The sequence below is a fragment of the Monodelphis domestica genome, chromosome 7 (genome assembly GCF_027887165.1).
Source record: "Monodelphis domestica isolate mMonDom1 chromosome 7, mMonDom1.pri, whole genome shotgun sequence".
NCBI lineage: Eukaryota > Metazoa > Chordata > Mammalia > Didelphimorphia > Didelphidae > Monodelphis > Monodelphis domestica.
Window position 1 is genome coordinate 100,485,791 of NC_077233.1, and position 23,068 is coordinate 100,508,858.

The following is a 23,068-nucleotide window of genomic DNA, read 5'->3' on the forward strand; positions in this document are numbered from 1 at the left end:
CTTCATCCTCCCCCCCACCCGCCTAGGGCGGATAAACAAAGGCAGTGTTGTTCCCGCTCCCACAGAGCTGCCCTGTTCTCTCCACACTAAAAATGGAAACCCCAGAGCTATTTTGGGAGCAGTGCCCAGGCCGGGCCGTGGCCTACTGCCTCCCCATTCCCACCCAGCTTGGTCCCCACCCCCTCTTTCCCAGCTCCTTCCTTCTGGGGCCTAGGCTCAGGGTCCAGCTCTGAGCCCCTCCCCTCTGGCCGCTTCTGTGAACTGACCATTCCCTGCAGTGCTGTTCTCTGACTTGATTGGGTCAGGGGTTAGGGAGGATTCGTTCACGGGGAGCTGACTTCAGTGCCAAGGTCATCACTGTCTCCTGATTATTCCTAATGCTGGCAGCTGGTCCGGGGGGTCTTACGAGCTGTGCCCTCTTGCCTTTTCTCATACTGGGAGGCAGAGATGTCTGAGTACACAGAAGAGCTTTTCCAAACAGGCCTCCTTGGGACTCCCAAGAAACCTCTCCAGTTTGTCTGTCTGTCTCTTGGCCTCTGGGTATCTGAGATACACTGACCATTCAGGCGAGACTCCCCAACCCTAAACCACTTAGGAGATTGAGCTGCGGGCCAGAGGGCCAGAGGGCAGCTGAAGACAGAAGATTCAGGCACTCCACCCACTTGGGAGGCTCCTAATTATCTCCCTCAACTGCCACTCCTGCCCTTCTCAGTTCCCCAAACCCTGCAAACCCCGCTCCCTCCCAGCTCAGTTCTTTAGCCACAGTTTTATTGAGACTCTGTGGCAGAGATTCTTACTGTGAACTTGTTTTAAAAATATTTTAATAACTATTTCAGTATAATTGTCTTCCTTTGCAGTCCTCCATATTTTATTTAAAAACATTATTCTTTCTGAGGAAAGGACTACTGGGCTGCCAAACCCCGGAGTAGGCACAAAAGATATGCCAGACCCCTGGCTCTTCTGCTTTCACTTCTCTCCATCCCCAGATTGGACGCCATGGTCTGACATTTTAGGATCTAACTAGTTATTACCATAGAATACCTTGTTGTCCTGAACCTGATAATCCTCATCACTGGGTAACCCCTCCTGTCTATTTTCTCCACTGCTTTTAGGCTGAGGATTAGTGGCCAAATTAAGCTAATTTTATCTACTGCAAATTGATGGCACACAGCCCCAGGTGGCCCTTGCTTCTGTTTGACAGGCAATTCAGCAAATATTTTAAGAGCCTTCTAGGTGCTGGGACCTGTGCTAGGTGTTTGCAATACAGAGAGAACAATAAAAGGAATTTCTGTCCTCCTGGGAGAAAAAAATGGGTTTACAGAGAAGTTAATATAAGATATATATAGAATAAAGACTAAATGATTTTTTTTTTGTGGAGGAGACACTGTTGATTGAAGGAATCAAGAAAGACCTCTTCTAAAGAGGTGCTGGAACTTTGAAGAGAGTTAGGGATTCCAAGAGGTGAGGGTGAGGAGAAGGAACATTCCAAACATGGGGAACAGCCTGTTCATAGGCAAGGAGGGGCAAGATGGAATGTCCTGAAGGAGGAACATAAAGTAGGACTGTTTGGAGAGAGTATATGTATTTGGGGGAGTAGCGAGTAATTAGCCTACAAAACGTAAGTTGGAGCCAGCTTATGAAGGACTTTAAATCAGAAAAAGCTTCTTTATCCTGAGGGCAATAGGGAGCCACTGATGCTTCTTGAGCAGAAAAGTGACATTATCAGACCTGTGTTTGAAGAATGTCAATTTGATAGTTGTGTGGAGAATGGATTGGAGAAAGATGCCTGTCAAAAGACCATTTGGGAAACTATTGGAATATTAATAGTATGAGAGATGTGATGAGTGCCAGAGCTAGGGTGGATTTGGATTAACGGAGTGACAGGAATAGAGATGCAAGTGGTGTTGTGGAAAGAGAATCAAGATAAATTTGTTAAGTGGTTGGATCTGGGGGAGAGTGGGAGAAGGGCCAATGAGAGGGAAAAATCAAAAGTGAAAACATCTTTTCCTGGAACCCTTACCTTTCATCTTAGGCAGAACAGCAATAAGGGCTAGGCTATGGGAGTCAAGTGAATTGCCCAGGGTCACACAGCTGGGAAGTGTTTGAGGCCAGTTTTTAACCCAAGATCTCCTATTTCTAGGCCTGGCTCTCAATCCACTGAGCTACCCAGCTGCCCCCAGTCAGCTCCTTTTTAAAGACATATCTCCATTTTAGGAGATGGTAAGCAATTTGATTTGAGTTATACATATATGTGAAACTTACTTCCATATTGGTCATTGTTGCAAGAGAATAAATATTCATACAAAACCAAAACTCCATAATAAAAACCAAATAAACTACAATGAAAAATAGTATGCTTTGATTTGTGTTTTTACTCCAACAGTTCTTTCTCTAGAGGTGGATAGCATTCTTTGACATAAGTCCCCTAAGAATTTTCCTGGATTATTGTATTGCTGAGAGTATCTAAGTCTTATCACAGTTCACAATATTTCTGTTTCTGTGTACAGTGTTCTGGTTTTGTTGATTTCACTCTGCATCAGTTCATGTAGGGCTTTTCAGCTTTTTCTGAAATCATCCTGCTCATCAATGTGTTCAGCCATTCCCCAAATGATGGGCATCTCCTCAATTTCTAGTTCTTTGCCACTTCAGAAAAGAGATGCTATAAATAGTTTTGTTCAAGTAGGTCCTTCCCCCCTTTTTTAGACAGATTTTTTTCCTAAGAGTTTGGCTGTGAAAGGGTGGAGAGATCTAGAACAGTGATGTTTTTGGGAGATTGGGCATGTTTGTAGGCAGTAGCAAAGGAATCAGTGAACAAGGAGTCTTTGAAAATTAGAGAGAGAAGAGAGGGGATTAAAAGATTGATAGAATGGGATGAAGGGCAGAAATAGAAGAACTAGCATCCTGCAAAATGAAGGACAATTTCTTCTTTTTGAGGATGAGCAACAGAGAAATGAGAAATTATAACAATAAACAACATTTACTAAGAGCATACTATGTGCCAGACCCCATACTAGACCCTGGGGATACAGGCAAAAAAATAGATTCTGCTTTCAAGGAACTCACAGTCTAGTATGGGAGAAACATGAAAACAGCTCTGCACAAATGATACATCTCTGTGTGTGGATGTCTATATCTATATAGCTTGTACAGAGCTGTCTATCTATCTATTTAACTTTAGATGACAGTGAAAATGCTTGGAGTAGGGTGATGAAGTGTCTAGTTCAGAGACAAGAAGAATTCCAGGGTCATTAGATTGCAGAGTATGGGGGTGAGAGGACGTAAGATGTAAGAAGACTTGAAAAATTGTAACCCTAGAATTGGGGAGCAAAAGGAGCTCAGTTTTTCCAGTCAAGTGCAATGCAAAGTCTCAAGAGGTTTGGAATGGGGGTATGAAACTCTCTGCCCTTCAAACCCCTCAGTATGACTGAAACAAAATTAAAACTTAATTGGGGTGGAGGCTGCTAGGTAGCCCAGTGGATTGAGAGCCAGGCCTAGAGATGGGGGATGGGACTCAAATGTGACCCTACTCACTTTCTAGCCGTGTGACCCTGGGCAAGTCACTTAACTCCCATTGCCTAGCTCTTCTACTTCAGAGCCATACTCAATATTGATTTTAAGACAGAAGGTGAAGGCTTTAAAAAATACAATTGTGAAATGTTTAGCAAAATAAATAAAGATACTATATGACATGGATAATGTTAATTTGTGATTTTCTAAGTTTGACAACTCTGGTTTAGAACACACCCTGTAGGAAGTGTGGTAATGAACCTCTGAAGGGTGAAAAGGATATGTTTTATGAATTAAAAACAATAATTCTGGAGAACCAATCCCTTCCTCTGGCCACAGTGGGGTTGCTAATAAAGTTTATTATAGTCTGGGAAAAATGAGGGTCCAGGTGAGGTTATATAACATAAATTCAGCACAAGAATATGACATACTATCTTTCAGCAGGACATAACTAGAAGTAGGGAAAGTGGATTGAGTGAAGTCAGAGCTGGGATCTGAAAAGGAATGAAGGACCGATAGGACAAGAGGACAGAGGACTCAAGCCTAGAAGTCAAATGTACAAAGTTCAATTTGTTAATATAGGATTAAGCTTTTGAAGGGGGACAAGAGAAGCTAGAGGGGAGGAAATGGACTGGGAGAGCAGAGAGCAGAAAGCTTGAGGTTCTGATGAGGATGGAGCATAGGTGAGGGGTGAGGAAAAGATTGGAGGTTATGGTCAGAACATTTCAAGGCCCTGCACAGTGGAAGTGGGCTGCTTATTCCTAGTTTGTGGCTAGGTAGAATGAAGGTACAGAACATGGAATGTAGGGAGCTGAAGAACTGGGAAGCAAGAATACTTGAAGAGATGGCAGTATGTAAACTTAAGTGGCTAACTTGAAAAGCAAGGCTTGGGATGGAGAGAAGACTTTGAACCAGGTATCCTTTTTTTCTCTTTTTGAACACTTGAATCAATTGATTCCAAGACAGAAGAGCAGTAAGGGCTAGAACTTTGGGGTTAAATGACTTGCCCAGGATCACATAGCTAGAAAGTTTCTGAGACCAGATTTGAACCCAGGACCTCCTGCCTCTAGGGCTGGCTGTATCCATTGGGCTACCTAGTTGCCCAGGTGTACTTCCTGAAAAGGAGGGAGAATGATCTGGGAACCATTACAGAATATCCACTAGGGTATAGATAGGCTGATAAATCTGGTTATAGTGAACCTCAAAGAAAATGTTGCTGAGTGACGGTGGCAGAGACATAGGAATGGAATCAATCTGGAAATGGCATTGAGGATTTTGGCTAAATGTTTTGTGAGGCAGGAGTGAAGGAACATGCATTACTAGACAGCTTGGCCAGGGTTGCAGTGTCTTCTAGGAGGAGCAAGGTTTCTGTGATTGGAAGAAGTGAGAGGGGAAAGGTTTTAATATGGAGGGAATGAGTGAGGGAGGGCTAGGGATAACACTATTTCATAAGAGGACATAGAAGGAGGTAACAGAGAAAGGACGTTTTTGTCTAGGCAGTCCATGACTAAATCACAGGGATGCTAAATAGAAAAACAGGACAGGAGATGGTCATATCTTTTCCAGTAATAATAGTCAGTTGGTTATTGTCTTCAAACTCAGAGAGGACTACAATGACATCATTGGTGATGGTTTTTCACTTGGGCACAAATTGGATTTAAGTGAGGCAGAGTTGCACAAAGTCATCAGCCTCATTCTCTTCCAAAAGTTCAGTAGCAGGACAGAAGTCAAGATGACTGATGATGGCTTTGGATGCAGCGGATGACCGTGGCATCTTCGGTGGCCTTGGGAGCTCCACATCTCCTGCTTTCCTTTGCCTTTATGGCCATTGGAACAAATTGTTCTCACCTGCACCTTCATATGCCTGGGGTAGACACCCTCAATTCACTGGCAGATTTGAGGCTGTCAGTTCCCCTCAATCTTGTTTAATCCATCTATTGGAATAGATTGCTAGGGTATGACTACTAGGCATTCTACAGCTTCTTGGAGCCACAGGTGAGAGCTGGGTGGCAAGTGGACACCAAAGAAGGAAAGCAGTCCTGAAAAGGGCTCAGCAAGCTTTCACACCAGAGGCACTAGTCTTCTTTGAACACTCTGGAGTGGTAGTATTGCTAATTTAGGGATAATTCCTTGGTCGAGTGGTGGGAAGGGGGAATCAGAGGGGTAGAGAGTGAATCTTGGTAGTCAAAGTCTAAAGAGGAAGGGGCCTGAGACTGGGTTCTAGCAAGTTATAGAGTAATGAGTCATGGTTCAGTATACTCATCCTTTAATCATCAATTGAGGTAGTTCTGTCCCAGGGCCAGCTCTAACATTTAATCACTAATCTCCTTTTAAGAGAGAGAGTGAGAGAGAGAGAGAGAGAGAGAGAGAGCAAGAGAGAGAGAGAGAGAGAGAGAGAGAGAGAGAGAGAGAGAGAGAGAGAGAGAGAGAGAGAGTGTGTGTGTGTAAGTTAAGGGAGTGAAGTGGCAGGGGCAGCTTAGAAAGGGTTGATCTTTCTATTCTTTTTATTTATTTATTTATTATAGTCTTTTTTTTTTAACCTTAACTTCCGTCTTAAAACTTAAAAAAAAAAAATACTAAGAATTGATTCCAAGACAGAAAAGTGGTAAGGGCTAGGCAATGGGGATTAAGTGACTTGCCCAGGGTCACATAACTAGAAAGTATTTGAGACTAAATTTGAACCTAGGACCTCTTGTCTTCAGGCTTGACTCTACCCACTGAGCCACCTTTGGGCCCCTGATCCTTTTATTCATGATGCCCTATCTCCTTTCCTCAATGATGATTCTAATACTCACTCTCCTGCCCCCCCCCCCTTATAGTAGGTGATATATATGTTTATTTAAATATGAAAGTGAAAATTCCTTCTTCCATTTCTCAATATTTCCCCCTGTTGTCATCCATTTATTTCTCTTTCCTTCTGGCCAAAAAAGAAATATCTCTATCTCTTGTTAGAGTTTTTCCCTTGATCCTATTGCATTTTACCTCTTAGGATTTTGTTCTAGTAATAGTCCCTTTTATTTTATCTATTTTCAGTTTCTTCCTTTCTGCAGATTCCTTTCTAACTGTCTATAGACATGCTCAGATCTCCCCAAATTTTTTTAGGCCCTTAACTTCCATCTTAGAATCAATACTGTGTATTGGTTCCAAGGCAGAAGTGCAGTAAGGGTGAGGCAATGAGGGTTAAGTGACTTGCCCAGGGTCAGATCTCCCAAATTCTTTTTTTTTTTAAAGTCTTCCTTTGTTACTTCTGCCATTCAGCTGTGATTCACCACATCTCTTATTTCTTCCTGCACTGTCAAACTTAAAAATCTTTATGCCTAATGTTCATCATCTTTTCCTTAGCCTCCTTACAGTTTGGCTTCTACACCTACATACTACTGAAATTACATCTCTAAAGTTACCTATGATTTCCAGATTCCAGATCAAATAAATAGCCTTTTTTCAGCCTTTTGCATTGTTAGCCACTCCCTCTTACTGGATACTTTTCTCTCTGGACTTTAAAGACACCTCCATCTCCAGGATGATGCAGCTACTTCTCTAATTTCTCCTTCTTTGGGTTTGTAGCCTCATCGTAATTCCTTAGATTTTTGTCCTTGACCCTCTTTCTTTCAGTATTCTTTCCTTTGGCCATTGTGATTTATTTCTCCAGCTTCAAGTATGACCTCTATGCACAGGAATTATAGGAATATAACTACAAAGCACTTTTTACGGGAATAAAGGAAGACAAATAATTGGAGAAGAATTAATTGTTCATGGTTGGGCACTGCTTATGTAATAAAAATGACAATACTACCTAAATTAATTTACTGACTCAGTGCCATACCAATCAGACTACCCGAGGATTGCTTTATTGAAGTAAATAAAATTATGAAAAAAGGAGTAGCAAAAGGTCAAGAATTTCAAGGGAAATAATGAAAAAGTGGGAAGGAAGGCCTAGCATTTTCAGACCTCAAAGTAAATGACAGAGCAGTAATCAGCAAAACAATTTGGTATTGTTTGAAAAATAGAAAGTTGATCAGTGGAACAGATTAGATACACAAGATCAGAAACAATTGAGCACAGCAGTACAGTGTTTGGTAAATCCAAAGATACAAACAGCTGGGGTAAGAATTCACTATTTGACCAAAAATGCCAAAAAAAAATTGGAAAGTAGCCTGGGTGAAATTAGGCTGCTTATATGACACCATAGTCCCCAATAAGTTGTTTTTAAAAACCGTACCTTCTATCTTAGAGTTCATATCTGTTGCTATCCAAATATATCTTAGAAGTGATTCCAAAGCAGGAGCTGTAAGGGCTAGGCAATTGGAGTTAAGTGACTTGCCCAGGAAGTGTCTGAGGCCAAATTTGAATCCAGGATCTCTTGACTCCAGCTTTGGGGCTCTATCTACTGGGCTACCTAGCTGCTCCTCACAAGAAGCTTTAAATAGACCCATGGTCTCTGTATCAGGGTTATTTAATAAATTAGAGGAGAATGAAGGAGATGCTTTTTGCAATGACTACTGAGGAAGAATTGCCAAATAAGGAAGAGCAAGGATCAAAGGAGATCATTTTTGTACAGTTTTGATTACATAAAATTGAAGAGTTTTTATGCAGACAAAAACAGTGCAGTTAAAATTAGAAGGGGAACAATTTACTGGAAAAATATTTGCAGCAAATTTCTCTGAGAAAGGTTGGTAGCCAAGATATATAGGGAATTGGTACAAATATATAAGAACAAAAGCTGTTCCCCAATCAGATAAATTAGCTAAAAGATTTGGCCAAAACATTCTCAAAGGAAGAAGCTATCCATAAACATATGCAAAAATATTTAATTATAAATCAGAACAATTCTGAAGTGCTACCTCATATGCCCATCATTAACAAAAAGGAAAATGACAATTGTTAGAGGAGCTTTGGGAGCATAGATCTACTAATGGATTGTTGGGAGAGCTGGTAAATGGGTTTAATTGTTCTGGAAAGTAATTTGGAACAATACACCTAAAGACACTAAATTGTTTATTTTTTGATCTAGTAATACCACTTGTTTGGTTGTTTCAGTTATATATTACTCTTCATGACCCTATTTGGGGTTTTCTTGGTGAAGATACGAATTGGTTCACCATGTCCTCCTCGGGCTCATTTTACAGATGAGGAAACTGAAGCAAACATGATTAAGTGACTTGCCCAAGGTCACAGAACTAGGAAGTATCTGAGGCCAAATTTGAACTCAGGAAAATATTTTCCCGACTCCAGGCCCGACACTCCATCCACTGCACCATCGAGCTGCCCAGTGATAGCACTATTAGTCATAAATTAGTCAAAGAGACCAAACACAGAGGGAGAAGGGACGCTGTCCACAAAAAACGCTTATAGTGACACTTTTTTTTTTTTAAGTATAGAACTGAAACAGTGGGTTCTCACTGCCTGTAAAATGGCTGAGTGAATTATGGCATATTGTTGTGCCATAAAAAGGGATAAAAGGGATGGATTCAGAGAAACAGAGGGAGACTTATATGAACTGGTGCAGAATGAAGTAAGTAGAACTATTTATACAATATTATACATTATATATATATTCTACATTATAAAGTAAAATAAAAAACTTTGAAATCTTTAATGACTCTGATCAGTGAACTAGTCTCTACTCTAGAAGACTGATCATAAAGCGTGCTTCCTTTTTTGTGTTAGACTGTAGGTTTAGAACCAGACTTACATTTTCAGACCAAAGCAACACAAATTTATTTTATTTGACTATTTATTTGTTAGTAGAAAAGGTTTTTTTTGGCAGGGAAGAAAGCTGTGAGAGGGAACGATCATGATAGTGATGTAAAGAAAAAGAAAAGAGCATCAGTGAGACAAAGGTACCAAGAAGAGATTATAAAATTCAGAATAAGAACAGATGAGAAGGGGATTGTTGTTACTACCATGTTAAATTTAATATATATTTTATTTATTCATTTAAAAAAATCCTTGCCTTCTGTCTTAGACTTGATAGTAAGTATTGGTTTTAAGGCAGAAGAGTGGTAAGGGAGAAGCAATTAGGATTAAGTAACTTGCTCAGGATTACCTAGTAGAGGTGAGATTTGAACCCAGGTCCGCCCATCTCCAGGTCTGGCTCTCTATCCCATCAGACACCTAATTGCCCATATTATCTTTCATCCTAATTTTATTTCTCCTTGTGTTTTCACAATTTCTGTTAGTGGCTTGACCATTCATTCAGTCAAAACCATAGCTATTCCCTCTCACCTTTCATATCCTATCTAGTGCTGTTAAATATATTTCAATTTTACACATTTTCTTACATCCAGCCATCTTTCTACCCATTCATTCATCCGTTCATCCATCCATCCATCCATCTATCCACCCATCCATCTATCCATCCATTCATCCATCTTCTCTATTCCCTTTGCCACCCTCTTAATACAGGTCCTATTACTGGACTATTGTAATAGTATTTTTCTAACTTAATTTATTTCAATTAACACAAATCTATTTTCTCTCATTCTATTAGGGAAAAAATACAAAAAACTAAACTAAACTCTTATAACAAATATATATGTGTAGTTAAGAAAAACAAATTTCGAAATCGACCATAACAAAAAAATACTTATTTAATGTAGCACTCTGAGTTCATCCCCTCTCTGTCAGGAGGTAGTTAGCATGATTCATCATTGGTCCTCTGGAATTGTGGTTAGCCATTGTCTTGATCAGGCTTCTTAAGCCTCTTAAAAGTTTTTGTCTTTGCAATGCCGTCATTATATAAATTGTTCTGGGTATGCTTACATGAGTCCATACAAGTTATCCCAGGTTTCTCTGAAACTATCCTTTTCAACATTTCTTATAATACAGTAGCATTCTATTACATTTATATATCATGATTTGTTTAGGCATTACTCAATTAATTGGCATCCTCTTAATTTCTTCTTCTTTGCCATCAAAAAAAAAAAGATTGGCTCTAAACATTTTTGTACAAATGAGCCCTTTCCTTCTTTCTTTGATCTCTTTGGATACAAAGGTCTGGGAATGGTATTTGAAATAGCCTTTTTCTTTTCCAAAACCCTTACCTTCTGTCTTAGCATCAGTTGTAGGATGGAAGAGCAGCAAGGGCAAATGGGTTTAAGTGACTTGTCCAAGGTCACATAGCTAGGAAGTTTCTGAGACCAGATTTGGACCCAAGTTCTCCCAACACCAGGCCTGGCACTCTGTCCACTGTGCTACATAGCTCTATGTCTCTTGAAATAGCCTTCTTTTTTTTTTTTAAACCCTTACCTTCCGTCTTGGAGTTAATACTGGGTATTGGCTCCAAGGCAGAAGAGTGGTAAGGGCTAGGCAATGGGGGTCAAGTGACTTGCCCAGGGTCACACAGCTAGGAAGTGTCTGAGGCCTGGCTCTCAATCCACTGAGCCACCCAGCTGCCCTCTGAAATATCCTTCTAAGGACTCTTTTTCCACTTTTCCCTGCAGCCTCCAATTCATCCTTCTTGTTACGACCAGAATGCCTTTCCTTTGGAAAAGATCTGGTCATTGAATTCAATTTGACAAGCATTTATTATTTTTGCTGTTGTTGAGTTGTTTTGGTTGTGTCTGATTTTTTATGATCTCATCTAGGGTTTTCTTGACAAAGATTCTACATTCATGTACATTTTTCTCCTCCAGCGCCTTTTACAGATGAGGAAACTGAGGCAAACAGTATTGAGTGACTTTTCCAAGGTCACACAGCTATTACTTGTCTGAGGCTGGAATTGAACTCCAGTCTTCCTGACTTTGGGATAAATAAATAAACATTTATTTATAAATTTATTATCTGTAATATATAATATTTAAATATATTTATAGATAAAATAAAACTATACAAGTAAATAAAACACAAGTGTATTATTTAGTGTCTACTATGTATCAAATTCCATTATATCTCTCCTTGGCTCAGAAATCTTCAGTGACTCCCCGGTGCCTTTGAAATACAGATATCCCTTCTATATCTTGGAGGTTAGGTGCCCTCTCAATCTGGAAAATCCTCATAAAATTTTTTGGCCTTCCCTTCGTACCTGAGAAGTCTGATTTTTTTCTTTTGCTTTTATGGAATGTTTGCAGTAACTTGTATACATTTATGATCTACTAAACTTTGTAAAGTCTCTCTACATTTCTTGCCTTTGTGTGTCATCTGTTGGTTTTCACATTCTTTCTGCAAACTTTAACTTTTTAATTATTTTAACTGTTAAAAAAGAAATTGTGCATATTTATGGCATTAAAAGATAAAATATGTGGATATTATGTAATATAATACACATTTTATGCATTTCTGAGTTCCTAAACTTTTTCTATGGCGTTTGCTGGCCTTTGTGTGTTGTCTGCAGCTTCTGCAACCCCCCTCCCCCCCCCAAATTCCCGTTTGACTTCTTACACTGACCTGTGATATAGCAAAACCACGATAGGGAAAATTGAGATGTAGAAGGGATGCCTGTAAATCACAAGATCATTGCCTGACCATCAAGGCCTCCCACAATGTAGGGCTACTCCTTTTCTAGCCTGATCTCCTATTGCCTCAAGACATTCTTTCTCCTAAGCGTACCCTCCACTTCTGTAGCTTTGTCCAAACTATTCCCTGAGTCTAGAATATCTTCTCTGTTGGCCTGACAGATTTCTACCCCACCTTCAAAGCCAAACCCAAATACCACTCACTTGATGCAACTTTCCCTTTCGCCTGTTGGTAATGAGCACCCCCTGGGGCATTGCATACCTGAGAGGCATTGTGCTGGAATGGAAAGAAGGGCCACATTTAGGAGTCACAGAAGCCTGGGCATGCTTAGTGGTTTTCTGACTGCACGCACAACTCAGGTTTTTTAACTTCTCAGAATTGTATTTTCTTATCTGCAAAATGGGAATAACCTCCCAGGATTGTGATAAGGACTAAATGAGAGAATGCATATGAAGTATTATTCCCTAAATGTCAGCTACTGTTTAAAAAAAATTGTCATCTTTTGTTTTCACATTGCCTTTATTTTCCACACTCTTCTGCTCTCCCAGAGAAGTATTTCTAGAACAAAGAATTCAATCAAAAGAGAAAGAAGCAGTTAACTGGAACCAACTGGTTCATTAATGAAATCTGTCAGTGTATGCTATATTCTTCTTCCATAGACTCCCCCCCCCATCCCACCCCCGCCACTTCTGCAAAGAATGGAGCAAGGCATACTTTAATATCTTTTTAAAAAAATTATCAATGGGGGTTAAGTGACTTGCCCAGGGTCACACAGCTAGGAAGTTCCTCAGAATACGTTGGAACCCAGGATTTCTGTTCTCTGAGTCTGGCTCTCAATCCACTGAGCCACCTAGATTACCCCCCCCCCCCCATCTTTTCTTAGGGGCCACAGGGTTCTGTTTTGTTGCTGCTGTTGCTTATAGATACATTATTATAGTTGGATTGTTTTTCTGGTTCTACTTACTTCACTTTTCGGTTGATATCTTTTTCCATGCCCCTTTGGACATTTTCGTCACTGTTTTTAGCATATTCCAAGTTGCTTTCTAGGATAGATGTTCTAATTCTTAGCTCTGTCAAGAGTATGTCAAAGTACTTGTCTTTCCATAATCCTTCCATTGACTATGCCTATCTGTTGTCATTTTTACCAATTCGTGGGTTGAGGTGAAACCTTAGAGTTGTTTTGATTTGCATTTCTCTTATTAGTGACTTGAAGAAATGTTCCAAATGGTTGTTAATAACTTGTAATTCTTTGGTTGATCATTTTGTTCAGATACTTTTTTTAAACCTTTATCTTTTGTGTTGGAATTGATACTAAGTATTTGTTCTTAGGCAGAAGAGTTATAAAGCCTTGGCAACTGGGATTAAATGACTTGCCCAAGGTCACACAGCTAGGAAATGTCTGAGGTCAGATTTGAACCCAAGACCTCCTGTCTCCAGGTCTTTCACTCTATCCATGGAGCCAGTTACTATCCCTCTTATCCCTTTTAAATGTTGGCTATCATTAGAGTGTCATGTTTTGAACCTTCCTAGTATGCTTATCATAAAACCTGTGTATCATAGAATCATAGATTCTCAAAGTTGGAGGAGAAAACAAATGATCTAATCCAAATCCTACCTGATAAGGAATCCCTATTCAATTTCCTTGTTCTATCATTATCCAGACTTTGCTTGGGGCCCTTAAACTTTTTTTTAATTAAAAATTTGTATATATATATATATTTTCTATTTATAAGTAAAACAAAATTTCAAATTCATTTAAAAAATGTTGAATTCCAAACTGTTTCCCTCTCTTCTCCTTGAAAAGGCAAGTAACATGACATTGATTATACGTGCAATATATATTTCCATATTAGCCATGTAAAAGAGAACACAAACCAAAACAAAAAAAGAAAAAGAATGTTAAGAAAGCATGCTTTAATCTGCCTTCAGACTCTACCAGTTCTTTCTCTAAGTGGATAACATTTTTCATCCCAAGACCTTAGGGATCGTCTTAGATCACTGAGAATGGCAGTCATTCACAGTTGATCATCGTACAATATTGCTCTTATTGTGTGCAATGTTCTCCTAGTTCTGTTCACTTCATTTTGCATCAGTTCATATAAGTCTTTCTACATGTTTCTGAAATGATTCTGCTTATCATTTCTTATATAGCACAATAGTATTCCACCACAATCATACACCACGCCACAACATGTTCAGCTATTCTCTTGGGGTCCTTTATTGATTGAGAGCCCACCTTTAACTTTTTACTAAAGGCTAAGATTCAGAAATTCGGGGATTGTCCCTTACCTAAGCTTTGTATTTCTGCTAAGGTTTATCCAAGGTCTCTGCACATAACAGTCATTTAATAAATGTTTGTTGAATGAATGGAAGTGTCAGAAGGGTTCGGTCTTTTAAAGCAGAGAGCATTCTGAGAAGAGAAAGCTGCTTGAATGTGCTCCATTAGGTAGTGGATTGGAAAACCAACATGGTTGGAGAGGAGAAGGGTGCCCAAGGGAGTGGTGAGAGATAAAGTGGGTAGAGTTGTTGAGACTGTGAACATCATGCAGAAGATGTTAGATTTGATCTCATGGGTAACAAGTAGCAGCTGAAGACATCGGAGTCAGAGATAGGACGTAGGGAAAGCAATCTTTAGGAACATTAATCAAACCACCACCGATAAGCAGGCTGGGTTGTAGGAGGCAGAAACTGGAGAGAAGGGAGGCTAGCTCGAAGCTAGAAGGTCATTGCTCATTTTAGTATCTTGGCGTCAGGGCTGTGATGCCATGTAATAGGTCAATGCCACTTGAAACTTGAGGTCTTACTCTCTCCCTGATAACATGGGGCAGTCATACCTAGCCTCTGGCCAGCCCCATGATGTTCCTATTCTCTCTGATCACTTGTTCTGATTCCCTGCTTTCCCTTCTAATAGTCCATTAAGGCTTTAGGACCATTTCCTGGGGCTCTCTTCTCTACTGGGCTTAGTCACCTCCCTCCCCAGCCCCCCAGCCTCCCATACACACATAGCCTGGTCTTAGACTTTCTAGGGCTGGGATTCTTAACCAAACTTTTATATAATTTTTGAACTTGGTTGGGGAAAAAATGACACCTTTATTTTCTCTAACATTTCACTGAAACCTGGCATTTCCTTCAACTTAAAAAAAATCAAAACATCATTCTGAGAAGTGCTTTACACTAGTCAGTGATCCAGGACACAGGGAAGGTTAAGAGCTGCTGGATGAGGGCCTCTGGGTTAAAACCTGCTCTCTCTATTTTTGATGAACATGCCTTGGGCTTTCTCCCCGAGACCCCCTAAATATCTGTCTCCAGGACTGTGTAAAGATTCCTTTGGGGGTGTGGGGGAGAGGACTTGGTGATTCCTTGTTTCTCTTGCCTGGTAGGTGTGGGGAGAGGGGAGGCAGTCCTGGAGCCCTGGGATGGGAGCAGTAACCTACTCTGGAATGCAGTACCCTGGACTCCCCCCACCCCCACCTCATTGGAATGTGTGTAGTGGCAGTCCTCCAAGCTAACTTCACTGCCTCTCAGCCTTCTGTGGGGACAGTGAGGGGGAAAGCCTGACCACAGCCTCCTGTATACCCTACGTAATGACCTTACAAGAGGGGTGGGGTGGCCCAATCCCCTCCCTCCCTCCTATGTGCAGTGTTAGGATAACCTTCAGCGTCTTCTCCATCCTTGCTGACTGTGGCAGGGAGCAGTGTGGTGACTTCAGCTTTTCGAACTCAGTATGTGCTCTTTTTCCAGCCTAGGTGACTTGATCCATACTGGCCATGCTGCTGTTTGCCTGCTTTGCGTGCTCTACCAGGTAAGCTCAGCCAGGGGCTCCACTTGGCTTAATTGAAAGGATCTGAGTTGGGGGAGCCCAGGGACAGAGCTCCCCAGAATTACATTGGCCTGATGGGGGAGCCCAAGGTCGTAATTCCTGAGGGAAACTGAAAGGGTGATCTGGGGGTGGATGGCCACCTTAGAGATCTGGTCTTGGTGACCTCCTAGAGGAGCTGGGAGCTGGTGGCCCTAGGTGGAGATGAAGAAGGTAATGATCCTTGGGGAAATTGAGAGGGTAATGGTTCCCAGGGGATCAGGGAAAGTAGTATTCTTTGGGGGAAGTAGGGAGAAGAGTATTCCTGGTGGGAGCTGCTATTCTCTGGAGGCTTTGGGAGCTGGTGTTTCCTGAGGTTGCTGGGAACCTGGAGCTGGTGTTCCCGGAGAGCTGGAATCAGGGAGCTGGTGTTCCTCAGGGGAGTTATGAACTGATTATTGTTTGAGGGGCAGCCAGAATGGTGGTTTTCCTGTGGGGATTGAGGCCATTATGTCTGCTGGGAAAAGTGAGAGGCAATGTTTATGGGGACTTCATGTACTTCATGTATGAATGCCTGGCACTACTAAGCCCTAATCCCCTTAAATGTTCCATCATCTCTCACTAAATCATTGACCTGCTTCCTGAGATCAGCAAGTTCATTCCTTTGCCAGGTATCCCTTCATTGCTACTGCTTCCTCCATCCAGCAAGGTCTATTACTACTAACCCTAATTCCCACATTATTCTCTGATCGATTCTCTGTCTGTTGATGGGACTGATAGTCCCCAGGACCTGTAATTATCTATTTTCCCACACTGGCTCACTGGTCATGGTTATCCAGACTAAGCTCCGCCTGTCCCCCTCACTCCCTCCACCCCCTCCAGTTCAGCCTCTGTCACAGCTGGGCCGGATACATGTCCTCACATCCTTGTCCCTCTGTCCAGGAAGTATGTCAAGTTGTGGGAAGGATGGGGTTGGGATGCCCTCCCCTCCCTGCTCTCCCCTCTTCACTCTCCTTCCCTCCCCTCTCCTCCTCTCCCTTTCCTTCCCTGTTTCCTTCCCTTTCCTCCCTTCTTTTCTGTGCCTCTGAGTGCCTTTTATCCTATCTCATACCTCCTGGGGCCCTGATGCTGGTGGTGTTTGGTTTGTTGTTTGCTTTCCTGTCCCTTTAGGGGAAAGGAGGATGAAATGTTCCTCTGGTGTCTATGTTGGGGCTTCTTCTGCCTCCTGTCTCCTGCCTTCTGGCTTACTTCCCTGTAGGCTAGGGCAAAGGAAGGGTAGGGAGAACCTAGTATTGGGTATAAGGATTCAAAGGTTCTGGTGATAGGGGTTCCCTGGAGGCCATCTCACCCAGTTCTCTGCCTCCAGGCAGGATGACCATATAGACAGAGAGAAGTCAATTGGATGTTTAAGTTTCTAGTAAAAGGCTTGGTTTGGTTACTTATTTTTAGAAATACTCGCCACCCCCATCTCTCACCAGTTCTTCCTTAGGTCTAACCTAAATCCCTAGTATTTCAGGAATTCTTGTACTCTAATACTAGTATACCTAGTTTTAACTCCTCACCTCTCTCTCTCCCTGAAAACAAAACAAGAAAAACTCCTCACACAACAAATAAACATTGCCAAGCAAAACAAATTCCTACACTGGCCATGTCTAAAAGTAGATGGTTCATTCTGAATATTAGCCTGTTACTCCCTGTCATTTTTCTCTTGTTCTGATCTGAGTCAAAATGAAGATTCCTCTTCTCTGAGTCCCTTATCAAGAGGATAATTTTTCAGTGACCTCTGACCTTTTCTCACACTAAAACATTTCCTCCTTCCCTTCTTCCCCTCTTCCTCTTATCTCCCACTCTTCAGCCTTCCTTTCCTCCCTAGGTGTCCTTGAATTCTCCACATTCTTGGGCTCTGGGGAATCTCAGGCTTCTGAACATGATTTAACATCTAACCTGAACTTCCCTCCCACCTCCCACTCTAGTCCTCCATTCCTTTCTGAGTGTCCTTTCATTCCCCATGTCCTTGGACTTAATTGGGGGAGAGCCTAGGGTTCTGGCCATGACTTTTGACTTACATCTCTAAGCCCATATAGCTCTTATCACAAGGACCCTGCTTTTTTGACTCCTTCCTCTGTAATGCACACACTTTCCCTCCCTTCCCCTCTGCTTATTTGCTTATTCAATTTAACTCAACAAACATTTTTTTAAGGGTCTGTCACTGAGCTAGGCAGACCTTGAATAGTCAAAGACAAAAGTAGATGGTGCCTCTCTTCTGGCTCGTGTGTGTGTGTGTGTGTGTGTGTGTGTGTGTGTGTGTGTGTGTGTGTGTGTGTTTTGGGGGAAACAACCTGTACTTAGCAAAGCAATTTGGAGATGTTGAGATGTAGAGAACACAGGCAACCGGGGAGACTTCACAAAAGATGTGGCATCTGAGCTAAGTCTTGAAGAAAGATATGGATGCTAAGAGGTAGAGATGAGGGAGGAGGAGTGCATTCTGGGTGTGGGGAGCAGCTAGTGAATGGAATGTTGAGATGGGTAACTGCTTCCCTTCTGTTTCCACTGATAAAGAGACAGCATGTAGAGGAATAATAGGATATTAGGAAAGAAAGGCAGGCTCTAGTTATATTGTATATCTATCTATCTATCTATCTATCTATCTATCTATCTATCTATCTATCTATCTATCTATCTAATTATATTGTAAATCAGTCAGTCTGGCACCAGCATTTATGAATCATTTAACAATGTGCTAGGCATTGGGATGCAAAGACTAAAAAACCTACTCCCTCCTCTTGAGGACTCTACATTTTAAAAATTAATATTTTATTTTATTTTAAAAATTTTCTCCCAATTACATATAAGAACAATAAAAATCCCATCCTTTACCTTCTATCTTGGAATCAATACTATGTATTGGTTCCAAGGAAGAAGAACAGTAAGGGGTAGGCAATGGGATTAAGTGACTTGCCCAGGATCACACAACTAGGAAATGCCTGAGACCAGATTTGAACCCAGGACAATCCATCTCTAGGTCTGTCTCTCAGTCCACTGAGCCACCCAGCTGTCCCTGTAATTACATTTTTTTTAACACACATTTTATGAAAATTTGAGATCCAGATTGTTTCTTCTTTCCCTCCCCTATCTTTGAGATAGAAAAGAGCCTATATCCTACTAGGTGAAAAAGCTGGCAAATATCTAGATACATACAAGATGTATGCATAGTGTTGAAAACAATCTGAAAGAAAACAATAACAGCTGGGGGAACCAGGAAAGCTCCTTACTGCAAAAGGGAGAATTTGAGCCAAGTCTTAAAGGAAGCCAGGGAATCTTAAGAAATCAAGGCTTAGAGGCAGAACTATGTAGGCAAGGAGCACAGTTAATGCAAAGACATGGAGATGGGAGATGAGAATATCCTGTTTGAGGAAATGCAAGTAGGTCAGTATAGTAAAATTTATGGAGAAAAAGTAGGTGTAAGAAGTTGGGTAAGAAAAAAAAGTCTGGTAAGAAGAAGAGACCAGGTTATGAAGAACTTTAAATGCCAGAGGAATTATATTTGTTCTTAGAGCTAAAAGCCATAGGAGCTCCTAGTGTGAAGGTGGTGGTGACATGGTCAGACCTACTTTTCAGGAAAAGAATTTTGACATTTGAGTAAAGGATGGGTTGGAGTGGGAGAGACTTAAGGCAGGGAGACTAGTTAGAGGACTATTGTAATAATTCTGACGAGAAGTGATAAAGGCCTGAACTAGGACTGTGACATTCTGAATGGAATGAAGGGAATGTACATGAGATGTTGTGAAGGCAGAAATGACGAGACTGGTAGCCAGGCAGAGCAATTTGTATTTTATCTCAAAGTGCAATAGGCAACCACTGAAGGTTTTTGAGTCGGGGAGCAAAATAATTCATTGTGTGACTTAAGAAGTTTTATTTTTTTAAGGATGGATTGGATGGGGCAGCTAGGTGGCTCAGTGAATTGAGAGCCAGGACTAGAGTTGGGAGGTACTGGGTTCAAATTTGGCGATAGTCACCTCCTGGCTGTATTACCTAACCTGAGCAAATCACTTAACACCCATTGCCTAACCCTTACTGTTCTTCTGCCTTGGAACCAATACACAGTGTTGATTTTAAGACAGAAGTTAAGGATTAAAGAAAAAAAAAAGTATGGATTGGAGAGGGGAGAGCCTGGAGATAGGACCCTGGGTATGAAGTGATGAGGATCTGAATTAGGGTGGTGCCTATGAAAATAGAGAAAAATGGAATGGATATGAATAGTGATAAAAGCAGTAGGACCTGGCAGCTGATTATGTCTGGGGGCAGGGTTAGGAGAGGAGAGGGTCAAGGAAAAGTTTGAGGTTATGCATCTGTTTGATTAGAAGAATGGTGGTACTCAATAGAAAGTGGCAAATTTAGAAGATGTGATTTGTGTGAGAATAGGATGGGAAAGATGATGGATCTTATTTAGACTGTTCATGGTATCATGAACCATGAACAAATCAACTTCACTGTTGTTTTTAGATGGGTATGCCATAGGATACTTCCCTACGACAACAATTACTATCCCTGTATTCAGACCAAAGTGCTCCTCCTTGGTCACAGCTCTTCTATGTATGCAGTTTCTTCTATCAGAATATAGGCTCCTTGAGGGCGGGGGTTGTTTTTGCTTTGTATTTAGGGCTTAGCACATTTTTTGACAAATAGGAAGGGCTTAAAAATACTGCTCATTCATTCATTATTTCATTCATGTTCAGCTTGAGATGGCAGACATTTTGAAGGACTAGAGTTCAGGAGAGAAATGAAGGCTGGATTTATTTTGGCTCAGTGATGGAAAAATTGTGGCTGAAAAGCTAGCCTGAAGGTCTCCAGGCAACAGATGGACTCCTAGAGATGATAATTGCAGCTGCATAAAGATCATAATTTAATCCATGGGAGTGGATGAAGTCACCAAGGAAGGGAGGGTAGAGAAAAAGGTTCAGAATTGAGCCATACATATTTAGGAAAAAGGAGGTGGCTGATAGTCTAGTAAAGGAGACTGAGGAATAGTTAGATAGTTGGGAAGAAGACCAGGAGAGAGAAGGAAGCTAAGGGAGGAGAGAGAATTTTGGAAAAGTTGAAGAGAAAAGAAAGAGGTTGAGGACTGAGAAAAGCCTAGTGAATTTAGCAGTTAGTAAATCTCTAATAGAACAGATTAATTAGAGTGGTGGAGTGGGAAACCAGGTTATAAGGGAGAGGGTGACGGGAAAGCTGAGATAGCAGTGCTTTCACATCTTTTTATAGGAATTTGGGAATAAAAGGAAAGAAAATCCAGGATGGCAGAAAGGAATGAGCGGAGTGTAGGGAGAAATTGAAAATAAAAAAGTGGGTGTGATCAGTGGGAAAGATATGGCAAAGGATGGAATTAGGGCCCAAGAAGTGGGTTAACCCATACCCTTTCCTTATAGGCCTCCTTATCCAGACTAATTAGATCTCTCTCTCTCTCTCTCTCTCTCTCTGTCTCTCTCTCTCTCTCTCTCTCTCTCTCTCTCTCTCTCTCTCTCTCTCTCTCTCTCTCTGTCTCTCTCTCTCTCTCTCTCTCTCTCTCTCTCTCTCTCTCTTTCTCTCTCTCTCTCTCTCTCTCTCTCTCTCTCTCTCTCTCTGTCTCTCTCTCTCTCTCTCTCTCTCTCTTTCTCTCTCTCTCTCTCTCTCTCTCTCTCTCTCTGTCTCTCCCCCTTTCTCTTTCTTCTTTGTCTCTGTCTCTCTCTCTCCCCCACTTTTCTCTATTTTTCTTCCTTGTCTCTGTCTGTCTCCCCCCCACTTTTCTCTCTCTTTCTTCTTTGTCTCTGTCTTTCCTCCCTCCACTCTCTCTCCTCTCTCCTCTTCTCTCTTATCCTCTTTTATCTTCTCCTCTCTCCTCTTCTCTTCCTCTTCTTCATTACCCCCCTTCTTTCTGTCTTTCTCTCTGTCTTTTCCTATCTATCTCCTTTTCATATTTTATTCCCTCAGGTGACCATGCTTATCCTTGGCTCAGCCCTTCTCCAGCTGCTCTGGGCTGTGTGTGCTCCAGCCTCTGAGATGCAACAGACCACTCTTGCCTCCTTCACCCCAAATAGCACTCGTCTCCAGCATCTGGTCAGAGACCCAACCTCAGGGACCCTCTATTTGGGGGCCACCAACTTCTTGTTCCAACTGAGTTCAGAGCTAAAGCTGGAAGCAGCTGTGTCCACAGGGCCTGTCCTGGACAGCAGGGACTGTCTGCCCCCTGTGTTGCCTCTTGAGTGCCCACAGGCCCAACCCACAGACAACCCCAACCAGCTGTTGTTGGTGAGCCCTGGTGGGCCTGGTAGGGACGAGGGGGCCTTAGTGGTGTGTGGGAGTGCACACCAAGGGGTATGTGAACAGCGACGCCTGGACCATATCGGGCAGCTCTTGCTTCGTCCAGAGCGCCCAGGGGATACTCAGTATGTGGCAGCCAATGATCCAGCCATCAGCACAGTGGGGCTGGTGGGACAGGGTCCCACTGGGGAGCCTCTCTTGTTTGTAGGCCGGGGTTATACCAGCCGGGGCGTGGGAGGGGGCATCCCTCCCATCACAACCCGTGCCTTGCGTCCCCCTGATCCACAGGCTGCATTCTCCTATGAGGAGACAGCCAAGCTAGCTGTGGGCCGGCTCTCCGAGTACAGCCACCACTTTGTGGCTGCCTTTGCCCGTCGCACCAGCGTCTACTTCCTGTTCTTGCGTCGAGACCTCCAGGCCCAATCCCGAGCCTTCCGCCCATACTTGTCTCGCGTCTGCCTGAGTGATCAGCATTATTACTCCTACGTAGAGCTTCCGCTGTCTTGTGGAGGGACACCTTATGGACTGGTGCAGGCAGCAGCTGTCGCCGTTCCTGGGACAGGGTCCCAGGGAGATGGTGGAGAGGTGCTGTTTGCTGCTTTTTCTTCGGTCAACCCTTCCGCCACCGGCCGTGCCCCTGCCGCTGGGGCTTCTGGGGCCTCCGCTCTCTGTGCTTTCCCGTTAGATAAGGTTGACCAGTTGGCCAACCGAACTCGAGATGCTTGCTATACACGGGATGGCCGAGCAGAGGACGGAACCGAGATCGCCTACATCGAATATGACGTCAACTCCAACTGCGCCCAGCTGCCTGTGGTGAGTGAGCGTGTAGCCCCTGCTCCTTTCCTCCTCTCATGGATGCTCCGATTCCTCCTTGCCCTTTCTCGTCTCTAACACTCATCACAGGCTTCCATTCCCTCCCAACTTGCTGGGGATCGAGGAAGTTTTAAAAGATTTATCAGAATCCCTTGTGAATTGCTTCCTGTTTGTCCAGTGCTGTCCTAGAAGTTTTGAAGT

The 23,068-nt window shown here is 42.3% G+C and overlaps 1 protein-coding gene across 2 annotated transcripts in view; it reads left to right on the plus strand.

Moving 5' to 3' along the window:
• Nucleotides 1-23,068, plus strand: part of PLXNB1 (plexin B1) — a 62,534-nt gene that overhangs the window by 3,513 nt on the left and 35,953 nt on the right. For both annotated transcript variants that reach the window (XM_056805290.1, XM_056805289.1), the window contains exons 2-3: nucleotides 15,703-15,763; nucleotides 21,725-22,867. In XM_056805290.1, coding sequence (XP_056661268.1) covers nucleotides 21,731-22,867 — 1,137 coding nt within the window. In that variant the 5' untranslated portion in view covers nucleotides 15,703-15,763; nucleotides 21,725-21,730. The remainder of the gene's footprint in view (nucleotides 1-15,702; nucleotides 15,764-21,724; nucleotides 22,868-23,068) is intronic.